General features: G+C 38.6%; 1 protein-coding gene across 1 annotated transcript in view; it reads left to right on the top strand.

Moving 5' to 3' along the window:
• The window catches only part of cdh23 (cadherin-related 23), a 171,124-nt gene that overhangs the window by 97,962 nt on the left and 55,350 nt on the right, over positions 1-17,812 (top strand). Inside the window, exons 14-17 of the mRNA XM_088421399.1 lie at positions 12,238-12,302; positions 13,770-14,007; positions 15,100-15,205; positions 15,548-15,675. Coding sequence (XP_088277525.1) covers positions 12,238-12,302; positions 13,770-14,007; positions 15,100-15,205; positions 15,548-15,675 — 537 coding nt within the window. The remainder of the gene's footprint in view (positions 1-12,237; positions 12,303-13,769; positions 14,008-15,099; positions 15,206-15,547; positions 15,676-17,812) is intronic.

Below are 17,812 nucleotides of genomic sequence, written 5' to 3'. Positions count from 1 at the left end.
TTTTCAATTTAGGATGACCAAATTTTACTGAGAAAGTACATTTATGAGATCCTCTTTTGGTGCCATTTTGCTTTGAAAGTGTACAGTAAAAAATTCTACAATCTAAAATAACGGCCTTAACTGAATAAAAGTTGTGAAACACTGGTATAAAGTCCTCCCCAGGAAGACATGTTCCCAACTCACTAAAACAATCCACCTACTTACTGGCACAGGATCAACATTGGAGAACTTCATTGGTTTAGTTTTGAGGGTGGAAACAAAACCAAAGTGTATCACACAATATCAATCTGCCAAGTAAAGGTGTAAACATGTGACACAATATCATAAGTGGAAAGGAATTGAAGCTGGAAACCAGAGGGATTATGGGCAACAAGCTGGTGTGTGAAGATGGCGGCAACCAGGAACAACAAGCTAGGGACAAGCTAGGAATGTCAAGTTGGCAGCGATCAGGAACATCAAGCTAAGGGCAAGATGAGCGTCAAGCTCGCAACCACCTGGAGCATAAAACTGGCAATGAGCTGGAGCTTCAAGCGAGCGATGAGTTCAAGCAATGAGCTGAAGTTGCAAGCTTGTGGCGACCAGAATCAATGAACCGGCAACAAACGAACCTGGCAAGCCGGTGGCAACCAGGAGCAACAAACTAGAGGCTAGCAGCAACAACAAACTAGCTCTGGTAGGATAGTCAAGCTAGTGATAAACTGGAGCGACCAACCGGAGTTGCATACAGCGGTGACGAGGAAGGGTGACTAGATAGTTATGCTAAGCTGTAAGTAATATCAATCCGTTTGACCATTTTCTTAACTGCTTGCCCTCAAGGGTCGCACATCAGCTGGTCAACAGGCGGCGGTACACTTGATGTAGGCCAATCACATGGCACCCAGAGAAAAACAACCTTTTAGACTCACAAATACTCCTAAGGGCAATTAAGAGTGTCCAATGTGCCTCCCGTGCATGTTTTTGGGAATGTGGACGTAAACCAGCGTATCCAGAGAAAACCTACTGAGGCATGGGAAGAACATGCAAACGCCGCACAGGAAGGCCGTAGCCAGAATGGAAGCCACAACCACTATAGTGCATTGTATGTAATACATATTGTAAAAATATCATCTTGATAATACTCTAAAAGTGGATTCATATTATCACGAAAGTAGGAAAAAGGCATAATATTATTATTCATTGCCGGTCAACACAACCAGCCAAAGCTGCATTCCACCTGATTCAAGTGCAAAATCCACTGTGTGAAAATCAATAGTGTTTATAGACTGGTGCTCATGAAATGGAGATTGCGGGGCAAATTTAATACCCGATAAGTCTGGCTGATGTTGGCTCTTGTGCAGCCTGTCTGAGAATATGGCGTACTGTTTGTGGAGAGTAAGCGGGCTGTATAAAGAAAAAGAAAAAAGGTTCGCACTGAGATCTGTACACGCACAAACACATTCTAACCACTAGATGAGGGTGTCCATTGTCTGGTCGTCTCAAATATATGTACATACTGAATGCCACAGAAAACACAAAACAATCGTTAAACAGATGTTGCCCACTCATGGCGAGCCGTTCAGAAGGAGAGTGCAATGAGGATAAATTCAAACACACACTTACACACAAAGCTACTACACGTGCTCCTATCTCCTTCAACTCTCTCAAAGTCAACACATGGCTAAAATGAGACAGTGTCATTGTGGGCTGTGCTCTATTAGTTAGTCCACATGATTACAATCTAGTGTTGTGTGTATGTGTGTGTTTGTCCGGTAATGTGTTTGCACAGATTTGTTTACCAGTGTGGGTCTGTCATAATTTAGTTCATTAGTAATTTAGACAGTGAGTTACAACGTTTGTGATGCAATGAATGCGGCAGGCACTTTATTTTCATGCTGCCGTATGATTAACCAAGTGACGGTTCATCCCCTATGTCTTTGTGGTGGTCAATTATTTAAAGTTGAAGTAGAATTTTTATCCATCAGTAATGTTCTGTACTGTCTCTGATGTCACCACTGTCTTAATCTGTGCATGACAAAAATATCCCCATTTAATGTACAGTCACTCCACAATCCTGTTAAAAAAATTCAGATGGATGGATGGATGTATAGATAGATTCACTCATTATTATTATTATTATTATTATTATTATTATTATTATTATTATTATTATTATTATTATTATTATTATTATTATTGTTGTTGTTGTTGTTGTTGTTGTTGTTGTTGTTGTGTCTACTTGCCTGAAAATTAAAAAAATAATAATAAATGAGCACCTTTCACCTTCTGTGCAATTACACATTCTAATACTACAAAAAATGTGCATTCCTGTGTATGTGCACACACATACTCCTGGTGCCCCCCCCCCCCCCCTCCACACACACACACACACACGCACAAACTATAATTTAAATGACGTACTAATAGATAACTTCAAGCTAGATTTTGATTACTTGTTCTCACATGTTCAACACATGTAATTTGAATTTGACCTCATGTTATTCAGTGTATATTATCATCATAGACCTTGTAACTCCTTTGTGTCTCATTCATTGTCCTCCATGGCTTTTTTTGTCTCCACACACACACACACACACACACACACACACACACACACACACACACACACACACATATATATATATATATATATATATATATATATATATATATATATATATATAGAGGTAGAGAGACAGAGAGAGAGAGAGAGATATCCAATGGCTTTAGACGTCTGTGAGAGGCAAAAGAAGGGAGAAAAAGAAGGGAGAAATGATTTTTATTACAAAAAGCAATGATGACTCTCTCATTTTAATGGTCTGCAAGTCCAGACATATTATATCTATACAATGACTTACTGCCAAACTAAATTGCCTGTTAATGCAATAAACCTTGAAGAAGGTATAATGTGTGGAATTGCGCTTGTTTTGTTGAATCTTTTTTGTAACCTCACATTGAGACAGATCTTCCTTTGCTTCAAACGGTATTGCAATGTATTGCAACTGTATTGTATTGCAATGTATGACCCAAACAGACCTTAACATGAGTTTTGTCAAGAAAGCATTAAGTAGATTTACTCCAACTGTATTTGCTTGAACATTGATTAGTTTGAATTGGTATAAGTCAGTCATTCTCAAATAGTGGGGCCGCCTTCCTTGCGGGGGCCAAGGGGCGATGCCGGGGTGCAGATGATCCCATGGAAAGGGCTTTGTTTTTGCCATGTTAAGTGCAATTGCAAAAAATATTTAAAAAAATGTATTTCATGCACTTTGATGCACTTTTTTCAGTTTTAGACTAATCTGTATAAAGGCTGTAAAAAGTAACAGTTACTGAAAGATGATTTCATCCATTTCATTGCTGTTGGGTTTTTTTTCTTTTTATTGTAAAAGATTACAGTTTTAGGTATACTTAAACAACTTTTATAGATAATCATATTTAGAGTCAGAGCGGCGGGTGGGCACATAGTTTTCTCTTTTTTAACCTGTAAGCTGTATGAACGCCGTAAAAAAAAAGTTGATTTATATTGTTTTTTTTTCTTTTGTTAGTATTAAAAAGGATACAGGTACATGTTTTTATAGATCTCTTATTTGTAGTTGGTGCGAAAAAGTGTGTGTGGGGGGCAACAGGTTTTTTCTTTCCTGGGGGGTGCTTTTCAATTTATATTTGAGAAGCACTGCTATAAGAAGTCAAGTATTTTGGAATTTGAGTTTTCAGATGAAAATTGAAACTGTTGATCGAGTATCCTCTTAGATAATGTGCACCTTCATGTTTAAATAGAGGCAAAATGAGTGCCATATGCTATAAGGTTGCTCTTTTCACCTCACAATGATTGTTATTATCGTCAAAGGGTGTGTTATGTGCATTTCTCTGTGAACTGTCTCAGTGGTGTGGAGAGAGAGGCTTCAGGATAGGGTGGAGTCTGGCTAATGTTTATACAATGCTTTATACCTATGCTAATTGGAATTATGCATGTTGTTGCCAGCTCTTCTCAAAAGTGCCCAACAAGCAATCTAATAATGTTGCTGAAAGGCTAGGTTTAGGTTAATATTCATTGCTCATCTGATCGGAGCTGATGTACAGAGGTAGCTGATGCATTTTGTAGTGCCCACTCCTGCATCCCCATGGACACTTAACGCCCAACACATAAGTACACACACAAACACAGCTGTTTAATATTTATGCTTTGCAGTGTTACTTATCAGTATAAATATTTATTGTGATTTACGCTTTTGTCTCTATCTGTTCCTCGCTCACTTCATCTCTTTGTGTCTTTTTTTTTCTTTACTCTTGGGACTTTAGACATTAGCAGCTGCTAATGTTTAGAGAAATCAATGTGATTTTGCAGTAGAGGGTTACAGAGAGTGTCTCTCCTATCATTTTCATTGTTTTACAATTACAGTGTGAGTAGTTTGGCTGTTGCTTTTTGGCCTCTGTGGGTCACTGTGGTTTGCGAGCTTACAGTTTTGCAGTCACTTTAGCAGCATTCCAACCATGTCTATTGCTGGAGTCAAAGTAGCCTGGTTGGTCCTTGCATATGTCTGGTAGCCTCTCATTGTAATAATTGTGACTTAACATGTCTCTGGAAAAGTTTTCAAGTGTTTTTTTTTTTTGTTTTTTTTTTTTAACAAGCAAAATCACACCTTGGTGTCTCAATGCACTTAACATTACTAAGAAAAACATACAAATACATCTACAGCAACTACCATAACCAAAGAGCAAGAATAGCCCATTTCAAAACAGGAACCTTTTATGTACAGTACATTGTAGTAGACAATTCTGCAAACATTGCAAGAATCGAACAGAATACGGGCTAAAACTTGAGGCTGAAACTTGAGGGCAGCCCAAATATTGATGTCATTCATATTCTATGAAGACTTTTGAGTCTCATTTTGAGCAGCTGAATAGAAAGTGCATTCCAACACTACAAAGAAGGTGATTCCAACAGAAAGAACCACGGGAGGACAACACTGCTTCCCACTGATTATTTAGAAGCATAGTATAGAGGAGTGTCAGGTTGCTAGCATTCTATGCATGAACATGATGGTGAGAAGGGGTGATTAAATCAGAGAGATGGAAGAAAGCTTGGCCATGAAGACATTTGTAGGCCAACAGTAGTACCTTGAAGTCTGATGAGGCTTCCCTAGGTTGCTTTTGAAGGGACTTATGAACAGGAGTGATGTAATCACATTTTTTGACATGAGAGTATTTTGTTTTGTGCAAATTTGCAAGATGAAGTCCAATCTAGGGGAAATAAACATGGATTATAGTCTTTCTAGAATTTGTGATGATATGCCAACAAGATTTAAGGTGAGTGATTTATGAAGGGTCCTAAGGAGGCAGAGGCATTGCATGTTGAGCTTAGAGATTTTTGCATAACAGCGGAATTGACTATGATAGTGAAAAAGTGTTGACCTAATATAAAGCATGTAAATAGAGAATTGAGAACTGAGCATTGTGGAATCCTGTAGTTTATTGTGGAGAAAAGGAGAAACATCCTGTTTGTTAACTAGATGAACCATTAACCATAAACTCCTTCAAACATGCATTTACTGACCGCCTCGTGCTCAGAGTCACAATCATGCTAAAAGAGGATAGTACGTGCCCCTGTTTTAGTTTCCTCATTTTTGAAGTAAAGCATCATCACAAAACATCTTGCTCAATCCTTGACTGGTTCAGTCATCGATTGGTTGGGTGCACTGGCGGGGGGAGTGGGTTAACTTATTTTTATTTTTTTTACAGAAGATATTTCAAACAGATGTTGTAAATGTGTTTGTGTTTTGTTTATTTTTAACATTTAAAAAAAAAAAGTTAAAATGCAGATTGTTTCAAAGATTTTGACCAAAATGAATATGTCAAAACTTCATGGATTTAATAACATATTAACATATATAAAATGGTTGTTTGTTACTGATACAGTGTTTCGAAACAATGAGATTAAAAATCTCTCTCTCTCTCTCTCTCTCTCTCTCTCTCTCTCTCTCTCTCTCTCTCTCTCTCTCTCTCTCTCTCTCTCTCTCTCTCTCTCTCTCTGCCACTGGTCGGGCGCTTGATTGAGACCTTGTGTACATATAGCCGGGTTGATTGAAAACGGGCAGTAAATGTCTCTGTTTTTTGCTAAACGTGGCCGGCCTTTTTTTTTTTTCATCAAAGGCACATGTTTCAAAACTTCCGGCCAAAGTAGAGATTTGCCCAAGCCTCCTGTTTCGTGGTTGCGTGTAACCAGCATAAACAGAGATCTGCGTTATCATGCTACTCTTTTTCCCGCCAAAGACGCACCTACTTGTGACGTCAGAGGTGAAAGTTCTTTCTGATTGGACACGTCAGAGCCGGAAGTTTTTTCTGGTTGGACAGAATTAGCGAGATTACTGCCGCCTAGCGACTTGGCATGCTTGTACACGAATTTGAAACCGCATAGTGTGGTTTCATATAGACGGGACTTTTTTAAATAAACAACAAATACGAGGGGGAGACTGCGGATTTAAATAAGCCGGTTACATGTAGACAAGGCCTGAAAGATGTTTTCAATGATTCCTGTCAAAACAGTGTCTCAAGACGTACAATTTACTCGTACTAGTGGCAAAACTGGTTCTACATCAGGGTTTGGTGTCTGTGTACAGATCCCTTATAAGGGGGCTGATAAAAATTACTTTAAGTACATGTTGAATTAGCTTCCATTTCATTTTGTTGTGACAAGTTATCAAGCATGAACACAATACAGTTCAGATAAATTGGCTGATGTGCGGTTTAATCATGTCACTAAATGGCACATTTCAGTTAAAAGAACATCTCTGCCCTAGTTCTGGCTGCATGTTAAACATGTCTTTTGTGACTGTGTCATGTCTTGACGTCAGCTCTGCTCCCTCATCATTCAACGAAACTGCTGCTACCACTTTGTCCCTTTTATTCAGTGTGCGTCTTCAGTGTAGTCACAACTCTCTAATCTCATTCCTTCATCATTGAGGACAGAGGCAGAAAGAGAGGGGGAGGATGAAGGCCTTTCAGCAACACGGAGCTGCCAGCTGCTTTAAGCCTTTTCACTGGCAGCTCAAACTGGAGCTCCGGTTTGTGCGTCCAATATAGTCCCCCACCTTTTTTTGTGCCTCTTTTCTTCGCTTCTGAGTTAAAGGCTATTTTTTACCACTTCACATGTGCTTAGAGTAATTATAGCTTCTCAAACATAACACTGGACAATTTCCCGCTGCCACTGCGCCATGTGAGGATGGGAGCAAACCAATAATACAACTGGCAGAATAATACAGTCTCGATGCACTTTTTGTATAGGCCTAAAGATTGTTCATTAATTTTTTTTAACTACTTTGCTGAATGTAAAATGAGCTTTCTTAGGGTCGAATTTTAGCCCAGTGTTTAAGTGGTTAAACCTAAGAGTGCTTTATTCTGTAAGCCAGAACACCTATGCGAAAATAAAATAAAATGATTCATACCAAAATGTAATGGCTTTGGGGTTTTTTTTGGTCCATGCCATGCCTCTATAATCTTGGAGATGATCAGTTTTACAACTTTTGTCAGTTAAGAACATGTGTGCATGTGAACATTTGTGTGTAAATGGCATGTTTAAAGAAAGCCTTTTTGGTTTAAAGCAGGATGCCCCGATCACTAACCGAGTCCTAATTCAGTACTTCAGTAATTAAGAACAGAAAAAACAATGTTTTCAAATTGTGTTTTTAATTCTTTTATTGTTTAAAAATGTACAAAAGCTTTTATATGGGTAGTTAAAGAGTGGTTTACTAGACTAAAACATGTTTCCGAGTGACTTTGTTTACTTAACTGCTCATTCCATATTGCAATGTTGCAAGATCTTATGTCTATTCGTTGTTGACCCTTTAGGTTGTGATCTGGCCCAATTTTCAATCACATGATGATGTGATATATATATATATATATATATATATATATATATATATATATATATATATATATATATATATATATATATATATATATATATATATATATATATATATATATATTTATATATATATATATATATATAAAACCAAATAACCCTGGAAATGTACCAATCCATTGGTTTAGCCTCATCTGCACACAGAAGCACCGATAGAAGCACGTCATAGCATAAAGACGGATGTAAAATTGGATTATGCCTTGTTTTCCAACATTTACTGAGCCAAGGCACCTATTTTACATCTCATATTACCACACCAAACAAAAATGTCACAGAAAGTACTGAAATAATAATGATCCTATATCAATTTACTGACTACTGTACTGATTCAGTGTGAAGTGGCCTGTTTATTGGAACATAACACTATCATTCTGTTGTAGGATTGAAAACTGAAGCGTACACAGGTTAATTGTATCTTTTGCCATCCAATGAAAGAACATTAAATTGTTCTTCCCGTCAGTGTAGTTTGTAGGAATAGGTTGAAAAACAAAGATTTGTGAAGTTGACATTAACATAAGCAACAGTGTATTATAGAAAATCTTCACTGAATCTAACAAAAGTCCAGAAGTAGCTGTCTCACAATCAGAATAACTACGGGTTCATCACCGTGAGAAGACTGTAAATATACTCATTTTTGCCTCCACAAACACTTCGCTGGAAATGGCGTTCAAATGGTTCAAATCTGTTACTGAATACAAAAACACTTCATACATTAATTTTGCTCTCCACTCTTTGTAATGAAAGGAATTGTGTCTCAGTAAAATGGGAACAACACAGTCTACTTTAGTGATCTGTAGAACTGCAAGATCAGTCAGGACATATCTTCTGTTGCGAGTTTTACTTTAGTTGTGAATATTTTATGTTTGTCTGTGCTTTGTGAAAATACAAAATAATGTGCGAAGCATCTGTGAAAAACGCATCATCTTGAAAGGAGAGTATATTTAATGGAGCTGATACTTGCAAAGCTCAGGGATCAAAGTTGTGGGACAAAACCTTGTCAGCCTATTTGCTTGTCACCATAATTTTCAGCCACTGGACATTTTAATTGTTGTGGGAGGGCTTTATGTATTGTTTGGTGCTAGTGATGACCAATAATAGATTTAAGTTTTCATGCCTCTCAAAGTTTCTAAAGAAGCATTTTCTTTTCAACAGGCAATCAATACAATACCAGCCACATAACATAGAAAAGCAAGTGCAACTTTAACTTCCAGTCCCTTTCTCCAAATATATATATATATATATATATATATATATATATATATATATTACTGAATAATCCTGGAAATGTACAAATCCACCTCACCCGCACACAGAAGCACACATTGTGTGCACCGACAGTCATTAGAACCGGGCATATTACTGTACATGATCACACAGAGAGCCACCATAATCAGGTTTGTGGACTGACACATGCACAGGTACTCATATCGTGAGACATACACACATACTCTAAGTGTGTTTGCCTGCTGGCCTTCCCTCTCTGATGGAAAGAAACACATCATTTAACCAAACTGGTCAACTGAAAACTAATTTCTCTTTTGTAGTTAGTGCCTGAGGCCCCATGGGGGTTTTTAGAGTTTATATTGGCAATCAGCAGCTCACTGACTTTTTGTGCACCAACTCCTTAACAACTTTTTTCAAAAAGAATGCTGACGATAATACTTCGCCCCAGTGGGGATTTTACCCAATTTGACTTTCGCAGTACAGTTGCACTCAAAGAACAGTAATAATAAAAATAATAATAATAATCATCATCATCATCATGTTGATGATTGATTACATATTATATCCGTTTGATTACGCTCCTTCCAGTGTTGTAGTTTCATCCAATCAGAATTCAGCTAACTTATGTCGCCAGGCTGTATGGGCATCTGTGTACTGTGAATGAACAGGCACGTAGATTTAATAGACAGTTGCAATAGCTAATCAGATCACGAAGTGGCGACAGTGTGGCCAGCTAGAAAGCCACACGTTGAACGTGACATGTACACGATGTGATTTGATACTCAGCATGGGAGGCTTGGCTGTTTGGCTCCCTTTGTCCTGTGCGTCCATAGAGCTGCCATTCTCTGCCTTTTTAAAGCGAATTAAAACATAAGAAAGAAAAGGATGTATTGTTAGAACTGAACTGCACAAACAATCAAGCAAGTACAAGCAAGTCATTGAAGTCTTCTTGAGGAAAGAAAGAAGAATGGATTTTGTGTTGGATTAAGTGTTAGGGAGGCAGCCGTTTGGTGAGGGCAAGGATGTTATTCATGTATTTTTTCATTTGGAATATTTTTATTTAATTCATATCCAACTAATGGTAAATTAATAAAATGATGTTCTTATATTAAGCTGTGATTTGTGACTTGTTTGCTTTTGATGGGCTTAATAAAACTAAGGAGATAAAGAATTGTAAATTCACTTTTAGTTTTAAGTTTGGACAGTATCACGTGTTGTGATCAGTTTTAATTGCTGATGCGGGTTTATCGATGATTAAAAGCTTCAGAAAATAGCCTGTGTTGTACACAGTTAAGGTGATGCAACGCCCAGTAATGTGTACCCGTGCTTCTGAGGGATATTTATTTGAGTCGGGCATCACTAAAGGCGTAAGTGTGAAACGCATGGACCGCCATTGATACCCAGTATTTAAGTAAAGTTGTAGTCAGAACACTGTGTACAAACGCTATCTGAAATGGCCTTGTATGCATCTAAAGTTGAAAGTCTTTGGCTTGCAGTTGGCAAAGTGACTCGTCAACACTGTCATGCTGATTGTTCAGACGATGGGAGTTAATGACTGATGGGAGCGAAAGAAAAGATGGCTATCGCCTTTACTTCTTAACCCCGCACCCTTCGCAAACGCTTGCTCTCCTTTTCTGTCGCTAAGGCAAGCGGGGCACCATAGCTCCCCAGAGGAGCTTCTGTCGCCGCCTCGATAGCTGTCACGCTAACACCCCCAATGCTATCATTGGAGCACTTATGGGCCTGTCACTCACCTGGGAGAGAGGGAGCAAAGGAGAGCCAGAAGCATCAAGGGGAAAGAGTGTGCAGAGGAGATATGTTGAGGGAGTGCATGTGAGAGAATGAGTGGAGGATACAATATGGGTACAGGGGGTGAAGACAGAAGGAGTGTGGGAAGATAAAGGAGGAGAAGAAGGGATGAATATAAATTTCAAAATAAGAGGAAGAGGAGATGTGTTGCATTTAAGAATCAGCTCTTTGAGACACGGCAGACGAAGCCTCAGAGGTTAATAAAAGAACCTGACTGGCGTTCCAAAGACTTCTTATGTATTTTCTGTCCGTCTTTGCAAGTTTGCAGCATGTGCTTCACTGCATTTGACAACAAAGGGATTTGGACATAAAAAAGAAACATTGATTTACCAGCCGCGATAATGTGGAGGAAGCGCTGTGAATTTAGAGGCTTGAGCAAAACAGAGCGGTGACTTTTTTTTTTTTCCACAAGATGGGAAAAAGCAGATGATACAGCCTTTACACTATCTCTGGAATTGGAACACAAAGTTTGAACATAAGCGATGGACCACCAGTTTTCTCACAAGAATATGGGGTTCATCCAGAATTGTTTGTATTATTTTTCTTTGCACTACGCCATTAGGGGTCATTGCACCATGGCCACATGATTAAATTCTTATGCTGGATGTCCTTTGTGATGCAACTTTCCCACATATTAGGTTTGAAAGAGTGATTGTGATTTTAAACGTAAGTTTATTCTTCTGGCTGCACCCTTGTTCAGTCAGCTGATACAGGCTCCAGCACACCTCCAAGTGAGGCGAAGCGATATAGAAGATGGATGGGTGGATTTTTATTATTTTACTGTACTATGCCCTAAACCTGGGTGGGCAACCTTTTACTATCAGGGGCCATTTCCTTTTCTTATAAAGCCCTCCGAGGGTCAACTAATGCCAAAAACAATGTGATGATCAAACAAATTGTCGTTATTATAACCTATTGTGGGTTAAATATTTTGGGTATATTTATAAAAGTTCCTCTGAGGTTTCTTTTTTTATGCCCCTCACATGCCATATATACTGTAGCCTAGGGGGTTTAGGTTTTCCTTCTTTTTTCTTGCTGTGAAATTATGGCAAAATAAAGCATGTCAGAATGCCTGCACCACATCCACCTTGTTTGTTGACTTGCAATTGTGCTAGAGCCCACGTGATTTGGGCTGGTGCATTCTTTATGCTTGTGTTTTCCAAAAGTGTTTAGCTATAACCTAAGTATAAAGCAAATTAACTACACCTAGCATGATTTTCTGTATCATCCTATATCCATTAATTTCTCATAGGAATATATTACTTGATCACAGTTCTTGAACTGCTTTCTTGTCTTTTTTCTAGGCTACAGATGGGGACCTTGGCACATTTGGTATTGTGCGTTACTTCTTCAGTGATGAGCCAGACCAGTAAGATTCAACTATATACACTTGCAAATGCACTTGTCAGTGTTATCTTTTATTTTGTTATGTACTTCTGAGGGTTAGGGATATGTGTTATCTATTCTGCTCTTTGAAATGGCACCAAGAAACAATTCTCTTTAGCAATGCAAATTTGGGATTTCTGAATGAGCTGTGTGCTGCTGACATGGAGCCAGTCACAAAAAGGAGTCATGGCATTTAATGTTTCACAAAACCTCTTTTAACCTTTTCTGTATGTTTAGGTCATTTCAGTGCACTGTGACAGTCGGTGTCAGTCTACAGTATTCAGCGCAGATGCCATCATGTGCTGTGCCATGTTTTCAATGCAATTTTGCAAGGGCTGTGCATAGACATCCAAATGGCACACACTCAAAATGGGTTAAAAAATAAATAAATAACCCTTGTTAATACATGGTTGTTGGCATTGGTCCAAAATCTTGTCAGAGCAATTGATTCCTTTTCTGTAACACAAAATGTTTGCTTCTTTTACTAACATTTGTTATTGCATCACTTCAAACTTACCCTTGTGGGGCTCTTCCTATTGATCCATTGTAAAAACCATCAGACCAACCTAAAGTACAAGGAGTCACTATGGTGTAGATTGTTTGTAGTGAGTTGATATATACTTGGATATTACAGTGCTTGTGCTTTTGGAGAAGCTTACAACTTCCTTCGATTTAAATTGTGAATTTCCATGGGCTCATACTGTATTGCCTGTAATGAAAGTCCGCTAACTACTTGGGGGGAGTCTTTCTCCCTTGGCGCAATTGCAACACTGTGTGCATCTGCAAGAAATGTCCTTAAGGAAAACAGTAATTCAAACATGGTTCCGGCAAAGCTTAGAGGTGACTACAATTTAGTCGACTTATTTTTAAGGAAATCATATACTAGGTTGTCATCATTATGTGCTTATTTCTTGTCTAGAATAGTGTGAATTGCTATCTATGTATGCAGTCCTAGTTCATCTCGCCCCAGTCCTTAGATAAAGCTGTTGACGCAGGAAAGTGTGAGCTGGGACCTTGGCCCAGCTGTTGGTGGCGCCTGACTGGCTCTTTTTTGTTATGTCTTGTAATGTGCAATGCTTTGCTGAATGAATAAAAACCAGGCAGGGGCGCTTGAGCAGTTGAATTTGTGCCGGCAAAGCATGAGTTTGCTCGCCAAGCTTCTTCCCTGTACCATGGTATAGAAAAGTCAATCTTGGCTGGTCTAAGTTACTGTTTTTGCTGCTTAGCAGCTAGCCTTGTCCTAGTCTTCTTTTAGAGATTTCTCTGACAGTGGACTACCCAACTCGGTCGACTTATTTTGCTATTTCTTATCACGTGCACAATGGGCCACCAACGACAAGCACATCACTCTCTGTTTTTTGGGGGGGTTTCTTTGTTAATAAGGCCCAATGTAATGATATACGTCCCCACAGCTGGGGACTATCAAGCCAATTATTATTCTCTCTTGCAGGTTTTCCTTAGATCCTGCGACAGGCTGGGTGATTCTGCGGGCCGGTTTGGATTATGAGTTAATGCGTCGCTTCACACTGACCGTGTTGGCGAGAGACGGAGGTGGGGAGGAGACCACCGGCAGAATCCGTGTCAACGTGTTAGATGTAAACGACAACGCGCCACTCTTCCAGAAGGAGGTGTACGTGGGCTCGTTGAGAGAGAACGAACAGGCAGTCCAGCCTGTGGCCCGAATAAGGGTGAGGGGTTGAAAACTACAAATGTTGAATATGTGACACATGAAGATCTAAAATTATTATTAATACGCTACATTAGATACTTTATTGCTGTGGAAATAATTTCAGACGCGAATACACAGTGTATTCTTCATTGTTGTTTCCATTCCCCCAGTTCCTTGTCTTCTTCGTCATTGTTTAATCATAGAGTTCTATCTTTGTGTGCACTGTACCCAAGAAGAACAGGCTGACCTGGTGTGTTGGCTATTCGTCACTGCCACACAAAAGCCAGAGGTGCACAGGCACAATGGTAACTAATGGCTCAGCACTTCCTTTGATTGTGCCCTCAAGAAAGCTTATTACATGGCTTGTAACGCAGGGTCCAACGATGGCTTTCCCTTCCGCAGTGCACAGTGGCGGCTCGTGTTTACACTGCGGGACTTCAAGCGATTACTTGGTTCAACGCCTGGCTCGCTGTGTTTGATTAGTTTAAGCTAACCTTAAATGCTTTTGATATTAATAAGCTGCCTTGAAGGAGGAATTAGGAAGCCACATGTCACCAAATGCTGGGTCAGCAATTTGCCCTAAAACAGACCTCATACGCTAGACCAGGTGTAGCCTACATGACAAGCATCAACATCTCCACCCACAGTTTGTTGAAATCGGTTGCTCGTGAAAATACAAATAGTAGAGAGAAGGCCTTACAGATTCAGAGGTTGATGTTGTTTACTAAGAAAAATCTCATTTCCTGTGGTTGTCCTTGTTGAATTAGGTTGAGATCAAAGAGGGGGCTCATGCTCACTTACATGGTGACCAACAGAATAACAGCAATGACATCTATTAGACTGGAGACATCTGGAAGAGACATAACTAAGTCCAGCCAACAACAAAAAAACGAGGGGGTGTTTTCGTTGTTGTGACCTAGGGCCTGTTTGTCTTGGCCTGATTTTAGCTGACTTGATTTTTTAATATGCTGAGACTAATAGCCGTAACCAACTTAACTGTTGACAACACATGCTGGCACTGATAAACAGTTTTTTTGTTTTGTTTTGGGGTTTTTTTGCTCAGTCAGAATGTGTAACTATAGATTTCTTCTGTACCTTCTCTTGCCTGCAGGCAACAGATGAGGATTCTCCTCCCAACAACTTCATCACATACACCATCATTTCAGCATCGGCTTTTCCTGATCACTTCAGTATCATCATGGTGGAAGGTTATGCAGGTGTGCTTCGCATTGAAAACATGACTCCAAGTTCAAACATACAGTACATACATAGGCTACAGGAAAAAGTGAAAACAGACCTTGGAGTCAGTTTTTACTTTGTAGTTGTCAAACATCTACCTATAGGATAATTCTATGCAATCCACTATCATAGATTTGGTATGGACTCTCGCCTGATTAAACGTGATTGTGCCCCAGTACAAAAAGTAAGGTCCAAAAAGGAAGCTTGCATGAGATTGATATGATCATCTGTCAATGCATACATTTCTCTTGATATAATCTTATAGAAGGTCTTCACCAATATGGAAAGCCTTACCTCCTATTCCCTTCTTCTTTCATCAGTGATTAGTGTAATCAGGCCTCTGGACTACGAAAAGGTTCCCAGTGGAACAATTCATCTGACGGTGCTGGCCAAAGATGGTGGAAACCCAGCGCTCAACAATACTGTAGCTGTCATTGTGGAGGTTATTGTAAGTATAACCCAACAAAATACACTCACGCAGAAATACACGCGTGTGCTGTTTAGAATGAGAATACTTTAAAGCCTTTATTACATATGCATGTCGTGTATATCTTATATCTTCAAGAAAACAAAACAATCTCAACGGTCAAGGATGGCTTAGAGCTAGCTGACCTTGGGCAATCGCTGGTATACACTCTGACTTTGTTGCCAACCAATTGCAGGGCACGTATTTAAAAAAAAAAAAAAAAACATGGACTAATTTCATAGCCAAAAACCATAGAAGTCTGAGGCAATTGTGCGAACCGATTGTATAGAAAAGCTATACTGCTGAAGAAGTATGTAATATTCAGTCATAATAGAAGTATGTAGAGAATGGCAATTTTCAATTCATGAAGTGAAAGGCAAATCAAATTTGGGTATTATTATTTCCTTGCGGCCTGTCAACGGACAAATATTGCAATAATAACTCACATGTAAATCAATATAAAAAAATCTGGCCAAGATGTTGTACAGGTATGTAGTTCGTAGCTACATCTACAGCTGTCTTTAAACTGGTGATTGTAAATGGATCAACAGCATTGACCCCAAGCTGCTGAAACCCTCGCCGTTGTTATGAAACAGCGTCATCATTTTTTATAAATGACTTGTGAGAATTCAACATGCTATGTGGGTGGAACATCTGCCACAAAGTCAAAGGTTCTCTGCTGTGATCGCTTAGCTTACTTTTTTCTGTGTGAGTTAGTATGATCTTCACTTTCTTTAAAAACATGCACATTATATCAACTATGACTTCAGATTGTCTTTATGAGATGTCAGATTGGATTATTGTGTTTGTGATTCAGTAGCAATCAGTGCAAGTGTGTATGCCACCACTTGGCCGAAGTGCTGGAATATAGGTGGATTAATAGCGGATGTAATTTAAAAAAAAGTGTTTGGACTATTATGGAAATTGTATTACATTATTTCAATTGTGTTGAATAATTTCAGTATCACCAACCTACTTGAAAAAAAAAAAAAACCTCCTCCTCCTCCCACTACAAGTACCATCCATAGAGCAAAGTTATTTTCTGTACAAGCTATCAAGTATGTTTGTTTTTTTTTGCAGTATAACATCAATAAATAAATAAAGTGCTCTACATTTAAATGCAACATGCAAAACACTTTCAAGTGTACTTAGTGTTACACACCACACTTTCCACCCAAACTTGAACATAATTGTATGAATTAGGGCACAAGTAAGGATATGATTCCTGCTATTTAAAACCGCAGTCATGAATACGAATCCATCCATTCTTTTTCTTAACCACTTATCTAACATTATCATCCTTGGAAAGTAGAAATAAAAAATACTGTAAATACCAAGTGGTGACATATTCTATCACAAGTGTAAAGTCTCACAATGGTAGCAATGAAACCATGTTAAAATATAATGGGGCAATTTGACCCATAATGACATTTAACACATGATAACCAAAAATAGCAATAAAGCTCATTCATTCACTGAGAAATTTGCTGCCTTTTCATAGACTGATCCAAATACACAAAAATTAAAATATCTATTATAAAAATCAATAAATAAATAAAAACTCCCTTGGACATGTCCTGCAAACTATAGTACTTGTCTACTAAAATGTAAGTTTGATTTTTCGATTGGGATTATTTTCAAAACTTGGAGGTGGCTATAGGGGGACTTTTGAAACTATGAAACAACTTTATGCTGGGAATATGCACTTTTTTCTTTTCTTTTTTTTCCCCCAAAAGAAAGTAGTAAGTTAGTTGCAGTGTTCATGAAGGAGTCCCAAGATCTCTCTGTGGCCTGTCTCATTGGTTACCACAGAAACACGCACCTGTTGTTTTTAAAGGTTCATAAGGGAACCCTGAAACAGTAAAAATTAAACAATGATCAAACACACGAAACATGAGGTGCAAAAGCCATTCAGAAGGTGGAGGGGGTACATTACACATGCCCCCTTCAAAAAGAAGTACTGTACACTTGCAAAAATGTTTTCCTTTTTCTCAAAAAAATTGACTAAGGATTAATCATCCATTAATAATTTCAGAAAGGCTATTGATATTGTTTTGAAAGAATGATATTTCATCGGTTGATATTGAACATTATTGTGATGATATTGTTGGCTTGGATC

The sequence above is a fragment of the Hippichthys cyanospilos genome, chromosome 8 (assembly GCF_059441005.1).
Source record: "Hippichthys cyanospilos isolate Australia breed blue-spotted pipefish chromosome 8, RoL_Hcya_1.0, whole genome shotgun sequence".
NCBI classification, from domain to species: Eukaryota; Metazoa; Chordata; class Actinopteri; order Syngnathiformes; family Syngnathidae; genus Hippichthys; species Hippichthys cyanospilos.
Note: the sequence above shows the minus strand (reverse complement) of the source record. Positions and strands in the feature narration are given on the sequence as shown.